We start from the raw sequence: 20,601 nt of genomic DNA on the forward strand, positions 1-20,601 counted from the left end.
ACCGTGGAACACATTCCGTATGTTTCTTACTTACCCTGCTTATTATTCAATATTTATTCTCCCTAATAGAAACAATGCTCCATGAGGGCAGGACTTTTTCTCTGTTTTGTTTCCTGTGTCCCAGCACCTAGAACAGTGCCTGGCACATCTTCCGAGCAATACCACTTCTATGTGTGTGTCTGGCTGCCCTCCACCTGCTAATAGCTGCCTCTCTTTCCTGGGGGACTTTCTCCAATGTCTTGGAAGGCTGTTCAGGCTGGAAGTACTCAGAATTAACACCCATCAGGGGCAGCCTCAGCCAGTGGGACCTGGGGTATAAATACTTCTGCTCCCTCACCCTTCCACTGAGATATCTCTGAGGCTCCTGTTCTACAGCACTTTCCAGAGTTTCTCTGTGGGATTAAGCTCCATCTACCCACAGCAGCAGCTAACTTGATAATCACCCTTAATTGGCTACCTTACCTTCCTGTCTTACTTTCCCACTCTCCATTACCTTTTGCTGCACCTTGCAAATGAATTGCTTCCTTTCTGATCCTTGTCTCAGGGTCAGCTTCTGGATGAACACAACACTATGTTCACAAATATATTTGATAAATTCATATGAATAATTATGCACATCAAACAGAGATTACCAGAAATGCTCACCAGAGTGACACACTTGTTACCCCTGAAAGGTGAGATGTCAGATGCTTTTTAACCTACATATCTATACTTTGATAGTTTTACAATTAGCAAGTGCCATTATACAGAAAGAACAAAGCCGTCTCTCACTTCCCACCCCCCACTCACATAACCTAAATCATGAGTGAACCAAGAATGCGATGAGACTTTTTCCTCCACAGCAACAGAAGAACTATGAGAAGTTGAGGGAAGCTCTTGGAAAACTCTCTGGGGCTACAGTTGGGTCACCGCTCATGTACCGAAGAGCAACCAAGGGGTCCCCCTGCAAAGGAGGGAAGCTGAGCAGACATCCTCCCCCTCTCTCGGTGCGTACATGTTTCAGGAGCTGTGAACACTGTGTATAGTTAATGCAGGCGAGAAGACAAATAGTTCTCTGTCTGGTCGAGGGTTTGTTTGAAGATCCATGATGTTCCCCATCTGGTAAGCTACCAATGCCTCTCATCCCTTTAAGACACTTCTTTCTAATTATTTCCCCCTCTGATAGTGTGCCAGGACACTGGCTGGGAGAAAGCCGAGCGGAAAGAAGTCTATTCAGTGATGAGGAACCCAAGACTTGGTGCCAAGGATGAAAACCAAACAAACTTGTAATTTTCCACTGGAGAAAACATCCACACTTTTTTATTAGCTTGGTCTCTTCTCTACAAGTGGCCTGTAGAGCAACTGCCCCCAGAAAGGCACCTCATGGTTTCCTTACTAGATTTACAAGAAGCACACAGGCAAACTCAGGAAGACCGTGGTGAGGCTTGCTGGAGAAGACAGCAGCAGACACCGGGAAGAGAAGCAGGACCAACCTGAAGGGAAATCATGTCTGTGGCCGAAGAACCTTGCAATAGAGTTTTCGTTTGCACAGCAGTCTACTGATTGAGGCTCTAAATGTGCTCCCAAACTCCCACATAAGTGAGTTTTTACTTAATCCAGAATTTAAAAACAAAAACAAAAAAACAAAACAGCCTATTTTTATTGAACTTTTATTAGGTAAACCCAAACAGATCAGTCCCAGGTTTTACGTGTTCACAAAAATTCTAAATCAAACCCCAAATTCCTGAAGAGACTCCAGCCTCTCCCTGTATGTCAAATTAAAAAGATAAGTTTTACTTTGAAACATCAAAAGAGGAATTTTGAAGACCGCATAATAGCCCTAGTTTTTTTTTTAGATAGAAACAGTAAAGTGATGTCTCATTAGTTCAGACTGATGTGGTGAAAGTTTTGTGTAAACTAGTGAAAAACCTGGGTTTGAAATAGGGCCATTTTATGACTTTCGGTCTACCCAGTGTTTCATATTATGTCTGAATTACTATAAGGGAACAGGTTTGCCGCTCTGAGGAAAGCTGCTTTAATGAATAAGAATTATTTAAATTATATATCATGTGTTATTATTCAGTATCATTTAATTTTTATGTATTATGTACCATTTAATATTAATAGGTGATTTTAAAGTACTTGAATTTAAGAGATTTGAAAACATACATCCATACAAAAACTTGTACACAAATGTTCACAGCAGTATTATTCCTAATAACCAGAAAGTGGAAACTACCCAAATGTCCAACTACTAATGAATGGATAAAAAGATGTGGTATATCCATACCATGGAACATTATTCAGCCATAAAAAGGAATGAGGTACTGATACGTGTTACAGCATGGATGAACCTTGAAAACAGTTTGCTAAGTGAAAGAAGTCAGATACAAGAGGCCACATATTGTGTGATTCCATTGACATGAAATGTGCAGAATAGGCAAATCCATGAAGACAAAAAATAGATTAGTAGGGGCAGGAGGAGAGTTGGTGGTACAGGGTTTCTTTTTGGGGTGACAGAAATTTTCTGGAATTAGGTAGTGATGATGTATGCACGACCCTGAATATACCCAAAACCACTGAAATGTGGGTTAGGTTGGGATTCCTCACAGTGTGCCCTGTTCCCAGGGCGGGCATCCCAAGGAAGAGCACACCCCAGACGGAAGCTGCGTGGCCATTTTGTGCAGAACCCCAGAAGCCACACTGTGTCACTTCCATGGCATTCTGGTGGTCAGGGCTGTCACGAAGTCCCAAGCTCACCCACACTTTGTGTTATCAACAGTTTTCATCAGTGTCCATCTGACAGGTAAAAACCATTTCTGGGTTTTGTTTACATTTGTACTTCTTTAGGTATGAGTGGCATCAAGCATCAGTCCATTCCAGGCAACCTTTGGACAGATGCCTTGTGCCCTGGACATTAGCCATTGCTTCCAGCAGAGGCTGAGGGAGGCCCGGGTCATATGTTCTAGCAGCGGTATCAGCTGCAGAAACAGTCCAAGGCCGGACACTGAGGCCCTAGCTAATACACAGCTGGAATAAACATCCTGAAGAACTCGAACCCCATTGTTCCCAATTTGCTACTTCAAGTGCTTGGACACATGCCTGCCCAAATGTTATATAATACATGAAGGCAGCAATCTTTTAAAAACCAATCACCATATTATGAACTGAGACCTCTCATAAACCAGACGCCATTCAGCTCTGGTTCAGTGACTCTGTCCCCAGTCAGATAAATGTGAAAAACTAAGGATGTTTTTAAGAAAGTGCTAATTAAGTGGAGAAGATAGTTTTAGTAATAGAAATGGTCTTAATGCTGCTTCCACTTTAATCAGCATAGCCTAATTATCATAATGCGATGCTTGCATTTTCATCATTGACTGGGGTTTGGTACAGTTAATTGGGGCATTGGGCAACACCCATTTTGGTAATCTTCTTGGCTAGAAATTGCATCCTCAGGGAGAAGCTTTTTCCTTTTTGTTCTGAGGACAATCAGTGAACGGAGGAAGTAAAGTAGGGGTGAGGACAGAGCATTCTTCCATTTTTTTAAGCTCTACTTTAGAGCAAAGCAACAGCAGTGTCACATAGCTGTGATACGTGGCACCGTTCACTTGTGATAAGTACTAAGTTTTCTCATGTACTGAAATTTGTGAATGATTAGTCTATTCTAATATAAATTTGGTGGCAGAATAATATATTGAGCTGTTAGCATGGGATTTGTTTTTCCTGTCTTTTACTTCTTCCGAGCAAGAGGCCAGCCTTGCCTCCGGGAGGTTTGGTTTGGAGGCCAAATCCAGAAGTTGTTTGTGCAGACAAGCTGGCTTATGTTTTCTGGAAGCCTGGAGCCTGGGAGGGATTGGAGATTAGTGGGCTCCAGGCATTGCAGACCAGAATGTGCTGCCCATGGTGCCTGCAGCAGGTGACAGGTTGGCAGGACTTCTGTGGAGAGGTTTTGCAGTGTCTCTTGCAGACTTAAAGCCTTGGCCTATGATCCCCAGCTTCAGCCGAGATTCCCAAGCTTGGAATGGAAGCTTCTGCAAGCCTCCTTCTCTAAAGGGACACACTGGGGATATCAGCAGAACGCTTGGTCTTAGAAGAGTGGACACATCACCCATTTTCCAGGCACCACGTACCCTCTTACGTGATGGTTTTTCACGCATCTCTAGAGAAGGGGAGAGCCTGCCCCACCCAACTACTACCAAAATTATTTTCTTTCCAGCAGAGAATGAAGGCGCCAAGCCCCAGCTAACTTGAAATAAAAAAAGGAATATGATGTCTCACCCATCTGAGTTTTGGGGGTAGGATTCATATCACTACAGTTAGAATCACGTCAAGGTGAATTTTTGAACAAGGTCACATTCCCACCCACTTGCATTCCAGAATGGTCTCTTAGTGGTAAAGAAAGGTACAGTGTCATGGTAAGGTTCCAGGGAAATTGCTCATGACCCTCCCACAGAGCTGCGTCACTGTGGAAACAATTGGAAATCACCGCCTCAGAGGATGGGGGAGGGCAATGTGATAAAGAGTTTGTTATGCTTCCTCAGTGAGGTCCATCTTATCATGAACTGAAAATATCACCGTGTCCTGCAACCATCATGTACGCTGATCAGCCAGAGGTGACCTGGACCACAGGCAAGTGAGCAAAGAGGATCTAACTTAGCAGAAGGCTCCAAACCACCTGAACAGTGAGTCTTCTCCCAACATGAAGAAGCTTGAAAAGGCCTGACTCATCCAGCAGCCAGCCCAGCCCAGCACCTCAGGAAGAGTCAGCAAGCAGCCTGTGTGGTTTCTGTCCAGTCCCAGCTTGCCTTGACCTGGTGGAGGGCAAGAAATAGAAACGCCGCTCCTGAGAATGGCAGCCGGCTTGAGAATGCTGGTATCAGCACTCTGTCAGGGGCTGGGCTGTCAGCCCAAGCACACACCCTGTTGGGGCGAGCCTGAGAGGGGGAGTGATCTGCCTTTTCTGTCCATTTCTTGTGGACCCAGGTAACCAGGAAAAATGGGAGGTGGGCGTGTTCTGAACCTATAGCCAGCTGAGTTCTGGGACTTAACTAGACTTAACTAGCTGTTCCCACGTGTTCCCTCAGAGATTGCCCACATCACAGTTCACCTGGAATTCTGGGATGGACCCAGCAGTAGGCACAGAGTGGTGCTTGATAAATGTTTCAGTGGATGGGCCGTGTACTTATTGAGTGCCAACTGTGTGCAAGGCATTGTGCCAGGTGTAGAGGGGATGCCAAGACAAAGCTCCAACCAAAGTTCCAGGGAACTTTCAGTCAAGTGGATCATAAGCACATGCCTACGTGACTTAAAACCCATGGATGCACATGGTATTGTTTGACCCTTGGGTTTAAAAATATTAAAACTATTATGGTTAAAAATATTAAACCAACATAAAAAAATTAGCTACCATCTGTATTTTTTTAAAAAAATGTAGTGTGCGTGTGTGTTTGAAAGACCACAGAAGAAACTGGTATCAGGGTTGGCCTCTTCAGATAGGGAATTGGGAGCAGGGAGTGGGTAGCAGATTTATTGCAGTGTTTTGTAATTTTTATTGTGTAAAATGCTATACCTCTACAAATAAACAAACAAAAAAGGGATGGGGAATTCACACCAAAATCCAGCTCTCTGGATTTTTTTTTTTAGAGCATTTAAAAAAATGTTTTATTTATTTATTTTATTATTTTTTTTGGCTGTGTTGGGTCTTCGTTGCTGCGTGTGGGGTTTCTCTAGTTGCGGCGAGTGGGGGCTACTCTTCATTGCGGTGTGCGGGCTTCTCATTGCAGTGTCTTCTCTTGTTGCGGAGCACGGGCTCTAGGCACACGGGCTTCAGTAGTTGTGGCATGTGGGCTCAGTAGTTGTGGCTCGCGGGCTCTAGAGTGCAGGCTCAGTCGTTGTGGCGCATGGGCTTAGTTGCTCCATGGCACGTGGGATCTTCCTGGACCAGGGCTCGAACCCATGTCCCCTGCATTGGCAGGCAGATTCTTAACCACTGTGCCACCAGGGAAGTCCTGCATTTTTCTTGGCAACTCAGGATTCTGACAGTACTGGGAACATTTAGTCTGGAAACAGTATGTAGGTGGGCAGAAGGGCAGCATTAAAGGACTTTAAGCTGAAAGCTGGCACCAGATTTACATTTTGGAAAGAATATTTCAGCAGCAGAGTAGAGGAACCTGGCTCAGGGGCAGGTAGACCAGAGAGACGTGCCTGCAGTGATCCAGGGAAAGGTAGTGAGGACCTCAACTGGGACGGTGGCAGGGAGACAGGTGACAGAGACATTAATGAAACAGACCTTAGATGGGTAACTGATTTAGGAGTGAAGGAGTGTGGAAAAGGCCAGGGTAACTCCCAGGTCCGCAAGACACACCACGGTGATGGCCACAGCAGCCTTAAACGAATGGAAGGGAGAGAGGTCTGCTCAGGAGATCTGTGGGCCTTCTCAACTGGATGCAGCAGAAGTCCTGAAAGAGCGCATCTCCTGAAATGCAAGGAGAAGCCCACATAGGAATCGCAGTCTCAGAGGCAAATAGCTCCCGTCCCCCATTCCAGGCACCGGTAGTGTCTCAGTGATTTTCCAGAGAAAACAGCCTCTCTGGAGAACACAGCATGGGAGAACTAGAATTTCAAACAGAAAAACTTAATGCTTGTGGTTAAAAAGACAAAGAAGCACCAACTGAGAAGTAGTTTAAATCATATTCCCTTAGGGAATGGATTTTCTTGGATCTGTGTGCATCCTTTACAGCTTTATTAGTCACTGCTAAAGCCCTTTTTGGGTCACAGAACCGCCGGCAGGGTGCTGTCCTGGGAGGATGACCTTGAGCAACCAGCCCCAAACAGCAACTGCATGTCAACAAGCCGGGCTGCCCTGGCAACATCACCATCCAAGAGGAGGAGCAGGTGCCCCAGCCCTGAGGTTTGAGGCAACCAGTAAATGACCTAGCCTAGAGCCTCTGTGATTCTCTTTCCCTGTGCGTGACAAAATTTTATCTCATTTGCTACTTGAATCAGAGTTGAAAATATTTTCCCTTTGAGACTCTGTGGTCAGATATCAATTTATTAACACTGTGGCCTCACCTCAGACTTAGTCCAAGAGGTTTAAAGTAAAATCAGGGGCTTCCCTGGTGGCCCAGTGGTTAAGAATCTGCCTGCCAGTGCAACGGACATGGGTTCAAGCCCTGGTCCGGGAAGATCCCGCATGTGGTGGAGCAACTAAGCCCATGAGCCACAACTACTGAGCCTGCGCTCTAGAGCCCGCAAGCCACAACTACTGAAGCCCGTGCCTAGAGCCCGTGCTCCGCAACAAGAGAAGCCACCACAATGAGAAGCCCGCGCACCGCAACAGAGAGTAGCCCCTGCTCACCGCAACTAGAGAAAGCCTGCGCACAGCAACAAAGACCCAACACAGCAATAAATAAATAAATTTATTAAAAAAAGTAAAATCACACTAATGTTAAGTACTTAATAATAGCTAATGATTATTGAACAGTTATGTACCAATCACCCAACCAACTTAAATCTTCACATAAACCTAAATAGGTAGGTACTAGTATCATTCCCACTGTACAGATGAGGAAATTGAGGCCAAGACTATCTTGCCCAAGTATATGCAACTAGTAAGTGGAAGAGCCAGGTTTCTACCCAGTGACCTTAACCACTAGGCTGTACTGCTTTCATGATCAGAGAAGCCTATTCTCTGGTGCCTCTGAACTGTGAACTCAACACAGTGTCTTCAAATTTAGGCTGATATATAGATTTTATTTTTGCTACAGCTGAGCCTGCACTAAGAACACCATTTCTGATGATAAAGGTTATATGGGACGCTGGGCTGAGTGGGTGGGGTGATATCATGTCACACTGGTGGCAAGGAGGGAGCAGGTATTTACTGAAGCACGTAGGAAATCTGGGGCAAGGCAGCAAACATTCCTATCTAAACAGCAATATGGTCCCAGAGGAAGACCAAGAGAATATGGTTCAGTAACCTCCAAGGGATTTGGTTTAGCCCATGCAGTATTGGTATTATCAGGTTTTTTTTTAATATTAAAGATGTTTAATGATGAAACATTTCAAACATACAGAAAATAATGAAGCAGAAAACCTAGATACCACTGAGATGAGGCAGCTGATTAATGTTTTCCCATCTCTGCTTCAGTTCTCTCTCTTGAAAGAAACATAATGTTAGAGATACAGATAAAGCCAAACCCATTCCTTCCTTGCCTCCACTCCCACAGGTAACAACTACCTTGAGGTTGATGTGCATCATTCCAATGCAGGTATTTTATTGTGGCATAGCTTACAAGTAGTAAATTGTACAAGTCTTAATCATACAGCTTGATGAATTTTTACACATGTAAATAAGACAAGACCCAACACAAGGTATAGATCAATAACATGTCCAGGACCTCAGGGGACTTCTTTGCCTCACATTTCAAAAATAAATTGACAGAGTTGCCAACATTTAAAAAAATTTTTTTTAAATCCTTGTAAAGCAACTACACTCCAATAAAAATTAATTTAAAAAATAAAATAAAATTCATTTACTCAAAATAAATGAATAAATAAAAGTTTAAAATTCTAGAGATTTAATATAAAAATCCAAATTTCTACCTTCTCTTGAAATTTTGGGAAATCTGACCACATTAAGCTCATATTCTGGCCTGGAGACAGAGTAGATCTGCCCACTTTAGATGAGGTGTGAGCTCCCTAGTTTACCTACTGCATCCATCATGTCTTATTGTTTATCCAGCCCACTTCATTCGTTTGCATAAGCTAACCTGTGACTCATCCCCTGAAAGGTGCCACCGTATTTATAATATTTCAGAAATACTGCAAATATAAAAAGGCTGAGAACAATTGCCTCATCCATCCTAAAGAAAGCAGAGTTAGAGAAAAAGTGTCCTCCTCTCCAACCTGCTAGGTGATTTGGGAAGCTGCTGACCATGCCATAAAACAAAAAGGAAATCTGATTCTCCAGGTTTTTGCTACTCAAAGTGTGGTCCTTGGACCAGCAGCGTCAGCATCATCCAGGAGCATGTTAGAAATACAAAATCTCAGTTCCCTCCCCAGAGCTACTATATTAGTCTGCTAGGACTGCCATAACAAAGTACCACAGACTGGGTGGCTTACACAATGGAAATTTATTTTTCATAGTTCTGGAGGCTTGAAGTCCAAGATCAAGGTGTCAGCAGGCTTGGTTTCTTCTGAGGTCTCTCTCTTTGATTTCTCCCTGTGTCTTCAAGTGGTCTTTCCTCTGTCTGTCTGTGTTCTCTTCTTACAAGTCATATTAGATTAGAGCCCACTTCAGTGACCTCATTTTACCTTAATTACCTCTTTAAAGACTGTATCTCCAAATGCAGTCACATCCTAATGTAATGGGGATTAGGACTTCGACATATGAAATTAGAGGAGACACAGTTCAGCCCATAATACCTACTAAATCAGGATTTACATTTTAACAAGATCCCCAGGGCACTTGTGTACACATTAAAGTTGGAAAAGTACTGCCCAGTGCCTGCTCCCCAGTGGATAAAACACAAGTGGGTCTGTTGGGGTGGAGGCAGGGAAAGGAGGAGAAGCTGGGGTGAGTTTTTAGATGGACTTTCTCTCCATTCTACATGTCTGGTAGGGTGAGAATACTGTAAGGGTATTCCCTCTTCTTGAAGTTGAAAGAGGTCAATTGGCTCTTGAGGGGGAGTCCCTTCCTCTCATTGAGGAACAGAGACCCTCTGCACTTTGGGGAAGGTGAGCAGGTAAGGTTAACATGTGAGGCTTGATGAAACAAAGCTGATACGAATCTGACCCATGGGAGTTTAGAAGAGCCTCATTCTGAAAACATGTTGGAATGCTGGAAATGTGCCTGCTCTTAGTAGAGAGGTCATTTTCATCTGGTCATTACCTGCAGGCTTCCTCTATCAAGGTGCAAGGCATGTCTTTGGGATTTCCTGGAAGGGGGACCAGGAAGATACCACACCGCATTCCTCCCCACTCTGTACAAGTTCATTTACCACCTCTGTCATAGGCCTGATGCTATGGTGACGGTTGCCATGGAGACACTGCTATGCATGGTTGAAGCTAATCCTGACCCATACTGTCAATCACGTGGTTTAAACTAGAGATTTTCAAGCTGTGTTCCATAAAACTATAAGGCGCTTTCAGGGTTTCACAAATATTTTATTCAAATCTCAATTTAAAATAATTTAAATTTATTTTTTAAATTACAAAGAGTTTATATGCTTGGGTGGGGGGGATCAAACAGTATATAGAATGAAATATATACTACAAAGTGAATGCCCAAATTCCTATCTGACAGAGTAGCTCTTTTAAGGCTAATCCTTTCTACAAATAATAATAATAATAAATTCTGGACCCCCTCCTCAAAAAAAAACCCTATTTGATGGCACTGAAAGGCATCCAGACAGTAAAGGAAGGGAACCACTCTGGTGAGACCCACATTTTTATAGCTTTACCACTAAGGCAGTCAGTCTCAAACTAGAGTTTGTTAAGATACAGATTGCTAGATTCCACCTAGAGTTTCTAATTCACTAGGTCTGGGATGGGGCCCCAAATCTTGCATTTCTAACCATTCCCCATGTGATGCTAATTACTGGTCCAAGGACCACGCTTTGAGAACCACTGTCAGCTCACACAGGGTAGAGGTCATTGAAGGACTAAAGCCACAGGCTTAGTGGCCTGATGATTCTGAGAAGGAGTTTGCAAATAGAGTGGCTGGAAACTGTGGTGAAAATTCTGGGGAGGAGAGAGTCACACAGGGGGAAACCCCCAAAATATGTGTATAAATTCTCCTCAAATCCTTGGCTGACTCTTGAACTGTACATGTCCAAGTGAGACTCCAAGGGATCCATGGGAAAAACAACAGCTGATGGCTGAAAGAGATTGAGCAGAGATTTTAGCCATTGCCCATCACGGGGGTGACAAAGTTTAGACCTGAAAGTCTCACCAAGTGATAGGGGTTTGGTAAACAACTGCAGCTTTCAACTGAAACCATGGAAGGGCTACACTCTAAGAGCAAAGGCTACATCTCTGACTATGTTGACCAAGAAGGCTGCAGATAAGAAAAGAATTTATTTATTCATTTATTAGGAATTGCAATTCAGGAGACACTGATTTGGGTAAAACAGAGTGTTCCAGAGATGAGAAGGAGTCTGGGGCTTATACAGGCAAAAGCCACAAGGTTGTTAAAGTTGCTTGGCAAGAATTATGATTGATCCTGATGCAAGAAAGGAAACATTTGTCCTCAAGGAGTAGGTTGTGCACAAGTTATTTAGGGTTGAATAAGTAGGTAGGCTGTCATGAGTTATCTTAGGGTAAGGGTCCAATAAGTATCTTGAGTTTCTGGAACATTGGGCAGACATTCTGGAAGCCTTCATTAAGACAGTAGGTGGTCAAAGTTCACATTCCACCTGGGCTGAGAGATGCATCAGTCACACTTCTTCAATGCCCTCCCAGCTCCTTTTTAGAGAGCTCTCTTAACAATACCATTCCATTTCGATTGTTTTTTCCACAACTAAGGCATTAACCCTAGCACTCAGTTTAAAACTAAAATAGACCCATCCTAACCAAACCTACAAGCAAGTTTTAAGTGATGTGATCCACCACTGGAAGAAAATGCTCATCAGAGGAAGATAATAGAATCCAGTCTCTAGAATATGTTCACAGTGTTCACTCTACAAAAATTATTAGACATGGGAAGAAAAAGAAAAATGTGACCCATAACCAAGAGATAAATCAGTCAATAGAAACAGACTCACACAACCCAGATGTCAGAATTAGCAGACAAGGACTTTATAATAAATTTGATTAATATGTTAAAGAGTCTACAGTAAAAGATTCATATACTTGGTGAAGAGATGAAAAACTCCAGAGAGATCTGAAAACTGTATAAAAGAGTCACATGGAAATTGTAGACCTGAAAAGCACAGTATCTGAAAAATGATCCTCCTGTTCCACATACTCATTCCCAATCCAACTTTCTGCCCCAGAGTTAAACATCCGCAACAAGGTTCTTTGCTTGTAAGTGTTAAAGACTTTAGCTAGCTTATGCCCATGTGATGAGGTGTAGGCCAGCCTACATAGCCAGACTGTGGTGAGGGGCAGAGTGGAGCTGGTTTAGGTTCATCTGCCCTAGGGATTCAAATGCCTTGAAGATGCTCTTGTCACTCATCCCTCGCCTCTGCCTGAGAATTAGCTCTATACAGTCTCACTGTGAGCAGGCTTCTCTATGTGATGAGAGAGATGGCTGAAGTGAGCTGTGGGCTCATAGCTTCTAGCTCTAAGAAGAAGGGGGATCTCTTCCCATAGCACCAGTTAGAAAATCTCAGGAGAGGTCTCTGATTTGTCCAGTGTAGGTTACATTCTCTCTATAGACCAATCACAGTTGCCAGGGATTGGGTATTGTTAATAGCTTCGGTCAGATCCCCAACCCCAGCCAATAACTATGGCCAAAGGAGACAGTTCCCTTTGGATGGAGAACAGTTCTTCAAAAGGAAAGAGGTAGCATATATGTGGTAAGTGGAACAACTATTGTGAGCTGGACAGCCATTTCAAGTTGTGCTGACCTCACCATTATCAGTTAGGTGTGAATCCACATCATTTAATATGTATTACATAGTGTCTCACTGTGGGTTCCCCTCAAAGCAGCCCATGTCAGTGATCTGGATGCAAGTAATTTTGGAGGGATATGATCCAAAGAGCACAGTGAAGAAGTGGGAAAGTGAGACAGGAAAGGGAGAAAGCCAGTGAAGGTGTGTTAATGAACAGATTAGCATTTTGGGCAAGTGGTCTCAATTCCACTGTGCCCCTTGAGAGACTGTGTAGAACACACCGCAGAATTGTCCAAGGGACAAGGAAGTTAGGGAATTTATCCACCACTCCCATCCCTCATGGTTATAAGTTGCTCCTGTGGGGCTAGAGCTTCTGGAGCATACAGCCAGAGAAAGCTCTCAAACAGAGAGACACAGGTGCTTGAAGGCAGAAGCTGCAATTGTATGAGGAAAGTCCGCTGAAGCTGCAGATCTCTGCAGTGGCTGAGGGGAAATGGGCAGGGCACTGATAGTGCCTGATACACATCTGTAAATCCCTTTACATAAACAGAATTCTGTTACACATTATTCTGTAAAAATGGAAACTTCAAAACTATGTTTTAACTATGTTTAAAACTCAAACAACAATATCCACATCCCAATGAGCTATAATTCCACATGGGAATCCTGGTGACCACAGGGCTAATGCCCTCATTATAGTTCAATAGTCAGTCCTGCAATAACTAGTTTATACGTTACACCTCTCATGGAGGCGCTATCCTACTCTAGCTATTAGGTACGAGTGCCTGAGTAGCTAATGTATATTAATGTAAGATTTTCCTCAAGCAGACTTAAACAACTACCCTTAACACTGAAAATGGATTTCACAGGTGAAAAACAGGACATTTAGGAAGAAAATTTGGTTGTGATGAGTTCAACCAGGACCAAGATACCAAATATCCCACCTTAGACCAATTCTTCAAAGCATCAGCCTCACTGACAATAGCTGATGAAAGCAATATGCTGAAAATGCTCATGCAAAAAAAACAAAACAACAACAACAAAAACACTCGAAGACAAGAGAGAATGATAATATTTACTTGTTTGGGAAAGTCACCTTTTATGGCAGTAAAAATTACCCAAGTCCTAAATATGTTTTGTATAGTAAATTTTGCACATTAGTTTTATAGACCCTGCCAAGCAGTGAGACTAAACACAGTGGAGCATAAAAACAAACTTTCTGTTTCATTCCACGGAAAATGAACAGCATAATGTTTTTGTAAAAACATACACAAGTCTGGTGATGAAAATGCACATACAGTGCCACACATAAACAACACATTGCACATGAAGGAGAAGAACATACCGTTAAGGAAAAGCTTAGGAAAACTCGAGCTCTTGTTAATAAGACCTATTAGTAATCAGGCTACAAGAACATGGAAAGAGCAGACTGCTGGGAAAGAGCAATAACTGCTGCCAGATCATTCTGCCCAGAGAGAATTTGCAAATGCACAAATTGCACTAGAAATGCAAGTTCCCTGAAGGCGGGGCTCTGGTCTATCTTATTTACAGAGTAAATACTATGGTCCCTCGGTATCCATGAGGAATTGGTTTTAGGACACCCAGATGATACCAAAATCCACAGATGCTCAAGTCCTGCATGTAAAATGGCGCAGTAGAGTCGGCCCTCTGTCCCTGTGGATGCGGAACCCCGACTGTTCTCAATGTTGAATGAATGAACGAATCCAACTTGCTTGATGTTTGAAGATTAAAGTTATGTACGATCTGTACAGACCAGCAGGACCAGAGAACAAATGGTGCTTCTTTTAGTAAATGATGATAATAATAGTAATAATGACTAACAGTTACCGAGGATTTACCATGTGCCCACACTGTGCTGACCATTCTATGTGACTGACCTCACGTTCACCTGACAATGACTCCATAAGGTAAGCATTATTATCTCCACTTTACAGACAAGAAACAGAAGCTTAGAGAGGTGAAACAACTTTCAAAGGTGCACAAAAAATAACAGTAGAGCAGGAATCCAAAGCTAGACCCACACTTTCTCCTCACCTCACTCCTCTGCCAAATATGCAATTCAGAAAAGCTATCAAGGGCTTCCCTGGTGGCACAGTGGTTAAGAATCCGCCTGCCAGTGCAGGGGACATGGGTTCGAGCCCTAGTCCGGGAAGATCCCACATGCCACGGAGCAACCAAGCCTGTGTGCCACAACTACTGACACTGAGCTCTAGAGCCTGCAAGACACAACTGCTGAACCTGTGAGCCACAACTACTGAAGCCCGCGCCTAGAGCCCGTGCTCCGCAACAAGAGAAGCCACCGCAATGAGAAGACCACACACTGCAACAAAGAGGAGCCCCTGCTCGCCACAGCTAGAGAAAGCCTGCACACAGCAACAAAGACCCAACGCAGCCAAAAATAAATAAATAAATTTAAAAGAAAGAAAGAAAAGCTATCAAGAGAAATACCTTTTTTTTTTTTAACCTGCCATGAAATGTTGGCAAAAATGTAGTAGTGACATTCAGATGGGGAGAAAGCAATGATGGGGGAAAAGTGAGGAAGCAGTGGCTTCTATGAAGTTGTGCCTGTACCAGGGCTAAGCCATCATTATATGATGCACACATCAAGCGTTAACCATCATCAAGAATACAGTATCTTAATATGCATTTCATGTGGCATCTCAGTGATGCTGAGGTGCTGTCTTCACACTGAAAGCTTTTCAGACATTTCTGGGTTATTGTAATAAAATGGGCGGTGAGATCCAGAATTTACTTTTTACTTTTCAGGCCAGAGCAAGATGCTAGTATGACCGTTTCAATTGAGAAAAGAAATTATTGCAAGAAATTACTCTCTATCTGATTCAAGAAAAGTTGTTATTAGCTAAATCCTTCTTTTATTTAAATGAACATATGAACTTTGTGGGGACACAAACAGTCCATAGCAAGCTGTAACATACATACACTGAAGTGCACAACTCTGGTGCACAGCTAAACTTCCACTCGGATCAAGATAGAAACCACTGCCAGCATGCCACAGTTCTCTGTGCCCCCTCTCAGTTCGTACTTCTCGGAGGCAACCACTAATATAGCCTCTAGCACTATAAATTAATTTGGGCTGTTTTGAACTTTATGTAAATGAAATCATACAGTATGTACCCTTTGTGTCTGCCTTTATTTGCTCAACATTGTGTCTGTGAGCTTCAACCAGTTTGCTGCAGGAAGCTGTTGTTTGCTCTTTATCATTGGTATATAGTATTCTGTTGTATGAATGTAACACCACTACTGACCCACTCAGCATTGGTGGACATTAGGGTGGCTTTCAGTTTTGAGTTATTATGAATAGTGCTGCTATAAATACTTTCACACATTTTTTTGGGTGGACGTATGTACTGATTTCTCTTGGATCTATATCTAGGAAGGAAATTGCCAGGTCATAGTATAGGTATACTAGACAGAGTTGAGTAGTTGCAACAGAGATTATATGGCCCCCAAAGTTGAAAATATTTACTGTTATTTGTTTAACAAATATTTAGTGAAAACTTGTCATGTGTCAGCCGTTGTTCTCAGCACTGGGGGTGTGACATGGTGAGAAAACAGACCAACATCCCTGTGCTTATAGAGCTGGCATTTTTATATTTCAGTAATATCATGAATTAACATTCAGACATTATGGGGACTTTCCTGGTGGTCCAGTGGTTAAGAATCTGCACTTCCACTGCAGGGGGCACAGGTTCCATCCCTAAATCGGGGAACTGAGATCCCACATGCCTTGCAGTACGGCCAAAAAAAAAAAAATCAGACATTATCTACATGGTTTCTTAACTGTCCATAGGTGAGATTTTTTCTATTTTGTTTCTAAAGGTCTGAGCAGTGATGATCCTTCATGTGTTAGGCAGGGTAGACAAACTGGCCTGAAAGAGTGGGATTTTCCAAGGCTCTCTTGGGACGAATGGTCCAGTTCCTACCACAGTAAACAGCATCCTCAAGTGGAAATATGAAATCCCTCCTCACTAGCACGTCCCATCTTTGTGGAGTATTCCTGCAGGGTGCTGGTGCAGGATGCTTTGCCCTTGTGGGCTGGGCTGGGCCAGCTCTGACTCCGGCCAGCAGATAGCCCAGTGTGTCGGCAGTAGTCACCCCCAGCTGCAAGGTCAAGGTCAACGTGCAGTAGTGCAGGCCTAGTGCTGTTTTCTTGGAAGGAATGATTTGTTTTAAGTAACTTCAAACCTTTGAATATGCTTCCCAAGAAGTCAACTATTCAGAAACTTCCTCCTCTTCGCCCCACCCCCCGAGATTAAAGGGAAAACAAGGACTCCAGAAAAATAGGAAACATCTGACCTCCATTAAAGTGAAAACAAACAAACTCTTAAAACATCTCTTAAGAGTTTAAAGCTGTATCCACGTAAGTTACTTTTACTCATAGCAAGCAGGTGAGTGACATTATCCAGGTATGAAAAAACCATGAAATAAAAGACGGCTTAGAAAATACTGCTTTCAGCCCATGTAATAAATACCTTACTTTGAATGTAGGGAAAGAAGTGCACACTTAATAGAAAATTTATTTCTTCCAGCCCTCATTAAATAGATGCTGAACAAATATTTAAAAAATACTAGAGAGTCGAAGGGGCCCAAAGTCTTGTGTTTTTTTGTGTTTTTTTTTTCTTATCTAATTCATCTTTTCTTCCACCTAGACTGTGAGCTCCACAAGGGAGGGCACTCTTGTTTGTGACTAAATTCCCATTTATGGAATAAATACACGAACATAGTGCTTACTCTGCACAATGCCTGGTACAGCACATAAGGGCTTAATAAACAATTGCTGATATTACTATTGTTATTGTTACTATTATTATGATGATGATCATTATTATAGCTAAAGGGAACTTTTAATATTGACTAGAAAAGCTCCCGTATATTACAGGCTAAAAAAGATTTGAAAACTAAGTAGCACCATCATCCCTCCAGGTATGCAGGCCAAGAAACTATGATTGTCCTTAGCACCTCCATTTACCTCACCCCTGACAGACATCACCAAACAGAAGCCACTTCACCTTCTAAAGTTCCCTTCGCTCTACCCAGGACCATCAGCCCGGTCTAAGCTATCGTCACCTCTTTTTTTTTTTAATTAGGTCAACACTTTATTTTTTTAATTATTAAAAAAAAATTTTATTGGAGTATAGTTGATTTACAGTGTTGTGTTAGTTTCAGGTGTACAGCAAAGTGAATTAGTTATACATATACATATATCCACTCTCTTTTAGATTCTTTTCCCATATAGGTTATTACAGAGGATTGAGTAGAGTTCCCTGTGCTATACAGTAGGTCCTTATTAGTTATCTATTTTATATATAGTAGTGTGTATACATCAATGTCATCACCTCTTGTATCCTACTGCAGATCTACCAAATGCCCCCCTCATACTCCAGGCAGGCCCCTTCACCAGGGGACCATCCTGATCCTTTTAAAATGCAAATTTAAAAAAACCCCAAACAATCCTTTTATGATTACAGAAGGACATGTGTACAGTACTATAGAATTTTTTAAGGTTTAAATAAATTGATATTAAAAATTTTAAACTTATATCTCTACCCCCAGAGAGTACCACCATTCATACTTTAGTATATGTTTGCGCCACCTTGACAATATTTGTCACAATTATAATTTTACATTTATTTGGATGATTTGTAAAACAATGTGTATCTTCCCCAAAGGTGATAAAACTACCTAAGGACAAGGACCTTGTCTGGTTTACCCCAAGTGTAGCCCCAGTTCCTAATAAAGTGGGTGACACAGGTTGGTAACTTAACAAATAGGCACTGAATGGATAAATAAAGGAATAATGTCCTTGAAAAAGTAAACAATAATTTGGTAGGTGTGTTTTGGGGTGTGTAAGCCACTCACACCAGCCCTCTTTCTTAGAATTAATTCCGCAGCCCAATGAGTTAGCTCTGATAGTCACCTTTGTGCTATGTGACTCCACCCCCTGATAATTGACTGGATCAGGGTGGACACATGACCCAAGCTGGGCCAATCAGATTGTTTTTCCTGGGACCTGGGATCAAGACTGCAGAGGCAACCAGTCTCAGGTATGTCTGGAATTGAGGGACTGGTAGACATTTGGGCAGAAGGAGACTCCTGCTATGTGGGTGAAGAAACAGAGAAAAACCATCTGCAGATTGAGAAGAATAAAACAGAAACATAGTGCTAAGCAGAGATAAGAAATGGAGAAAAGTATCATGTTCTCAAAGATTTGCTACTTCCTGGTTCTGCTCTGAGAAGCCCAAGTATCCATGGATAATGAGACACCATGGTACATTGGAAATAGAGCCCCTTCTCTTTTTTTTAGCTGGCTCAGCTCAATTTCTAGCACTTGTAAACCAAAGAGTCTCAACTGAAACGTGCTATTTATATATTAGGCAGCAAGACTAATCAAAGTGATCATAGTAATCTGCCTAGGGCCACACCTTATGGATGACAGTCAGAATCCCAGTCAGATTCACCTAGGTGGGAAAACCCAGCCTACTAAATCTTCCTCTACCTGCCCTAGCCTATTGGGTAAGAAATGAACCAACTATGGGGATATCTTCTGCTTGAGACAGAGAGAGCAGGACGTGAGCTGGAGCCAGACTTGACTTTTGAGAGTCTTGACTCTTTCACCTGAAATAGACATGTGGATGCAAACAGGATGAAGAACAGTAATTTCTAACATTTCTGAATAGAGAACTGGGGAAAAAAAAAAGCGATCAAACCAAAACCAGACTCATAATTTTGGTTATTGGTGGCTTCAGGCTATTTTAAGAAACTGCCTTTGAATTCCCCAAGGGATTTTTTTTCCCTGTTCTTTTTGTCATCCAGTGGACAACTCAGGGTTTACTGGCTCCTGGAAAATCCAGGGGATTTTGCAAAAGAAAATCTGTGGTGGCATATGGTTAAAATGGAACTATGCACACTGATCTTTTGTACCAAAATGATCCTGGTAAGCCCCTACCAGGCAGAAATACACTTGAAGGCATGTTCAGTAGTTGAGATAGATATGTGAAACCATCCACACCCTCATCCTTGAAGTTCTTAAAGCACAGTGTGCTAGTTTGGGGACCAGATGTCCTGTCAGTGTTAGGGATGCAGCCTGGAATTATGGAATAATATTTTTTTTGCTCTGTGACTCTAATTGTGTCCTTGGCTTCTTTGGCCATGCAAGTTAGCAGATTTCCCTCTGGTATTCCAGGGCCATGGTCCTTTGCTAAGGCTGGAACTTGACATGGTTCTATCAAAAAATTCTGCTGCATAAGGACCCTCACCAGAGTCAAGGCTAAGACAGGAGGCTAAGACTCTCCATGGCATCTTGTATAGAAGCCCGTTGAGATTTTGCTGATGAACTTACTGTGTTGGCAGTCAGAGAAAGGTGGTTTCCATCACCTGTGGTTTGGCAAGCAGAGGGGCCTGTTACTATGGCTGCAATTAACAAACAATGGGGCTAAGCAGACAGGGCAATTCTGGTGTCTCATCCTGGTCCCATTCCCCAGCAATCAAGGAAAGGAGAAGTCTGGCCAGTAATTTACTTGCCTCTGGAGAAAACGGAAGTTGATCTTACTGTCTACTCCAAATTCAGGAAAGACCATTCTCAAGACACTCCCCAAACATTTGCTTATTAGGGCTGATTTGAAAGAGAGAGAAAGAAGGAGAAAAAAGAGATGCATGTACACCCTGGACTGCTTATAGTCTGTAAACTGGCAGGTTATTGGTACCAGGCCCTCCTGCTTTTTCCTGCCAGAGGTCAGCCAGGGATGGAAAGGGATACAAAGCAGGGCCAGCTGCTTTGAGTTAAAGGTGCTAAAACAACCTTGGCCAGGAGGGGGCTCCAAATCTCATTCAAATTTGTACATCTCTGGGTAACAAACCCATTAGACTTCATTAGATATAATAGTTATCCAGTATCTTAGAGCGTGCATGGGACCAGAAAATCACCAGAGACCCAGAGATGGGAAGTGACTTCAAGATCACAAGGCTGGGTTGTGGTTGAGCGGGACTAGAACCTAGGTTGGGTAACTCTCTCCAACTCTTAGGCATC

General features: G+C 42.7%; 1 protein-coding gene across 2 annotated transcripts in view; it reads left to right on the plus strand.

Annotated features, from left to right (window-relative positions):
- Positions 1-1,869, plus strand: part of STN1 (STN1 subunit of CST complex) — a 40,723-nt gene extending 38,854 nt beyond the window's left edge. Inside the window, exons 10-11 of one of the 2 annotated variants that reach the window (XR_009533020.1) lie at positions 843-986; positions 1,166-1,869. Coding sequence is in view for 1 of the 2 variants with exons in the window: in XM_060104606.1 (XP_059960589.1) it covers positions 843-859 (17 nt within the window). In the remaining variant the exon portion in view is untranslated. Of the gene's footprint in view, positions 1-842; positions 1,014-1,165 lie in introns of those variants that run through there. The other variant, XM_060104606.1, reaches the window with a different exon arrangement.
- The last annotated feature ends 18,732 nt before the right edge of the window (positions 1,870-20,601 follow it).

Source organism: Mesoplodon densirostris, chromosome 1 (genome assembly GCF_025265405.1).
Source record: "Mesoplodon densirostris isolate mMesDen1 chromosome 1, mMesDen1 primary haplotype, whole genome shotgun sequence".
NCBI classification, from domain to species: Eukaryota; Metazoa; Chordata; class Mammalia; order Artiodactyla; family Ziphiidae; genus Mesoplodon; species Mesoplodon densirostris.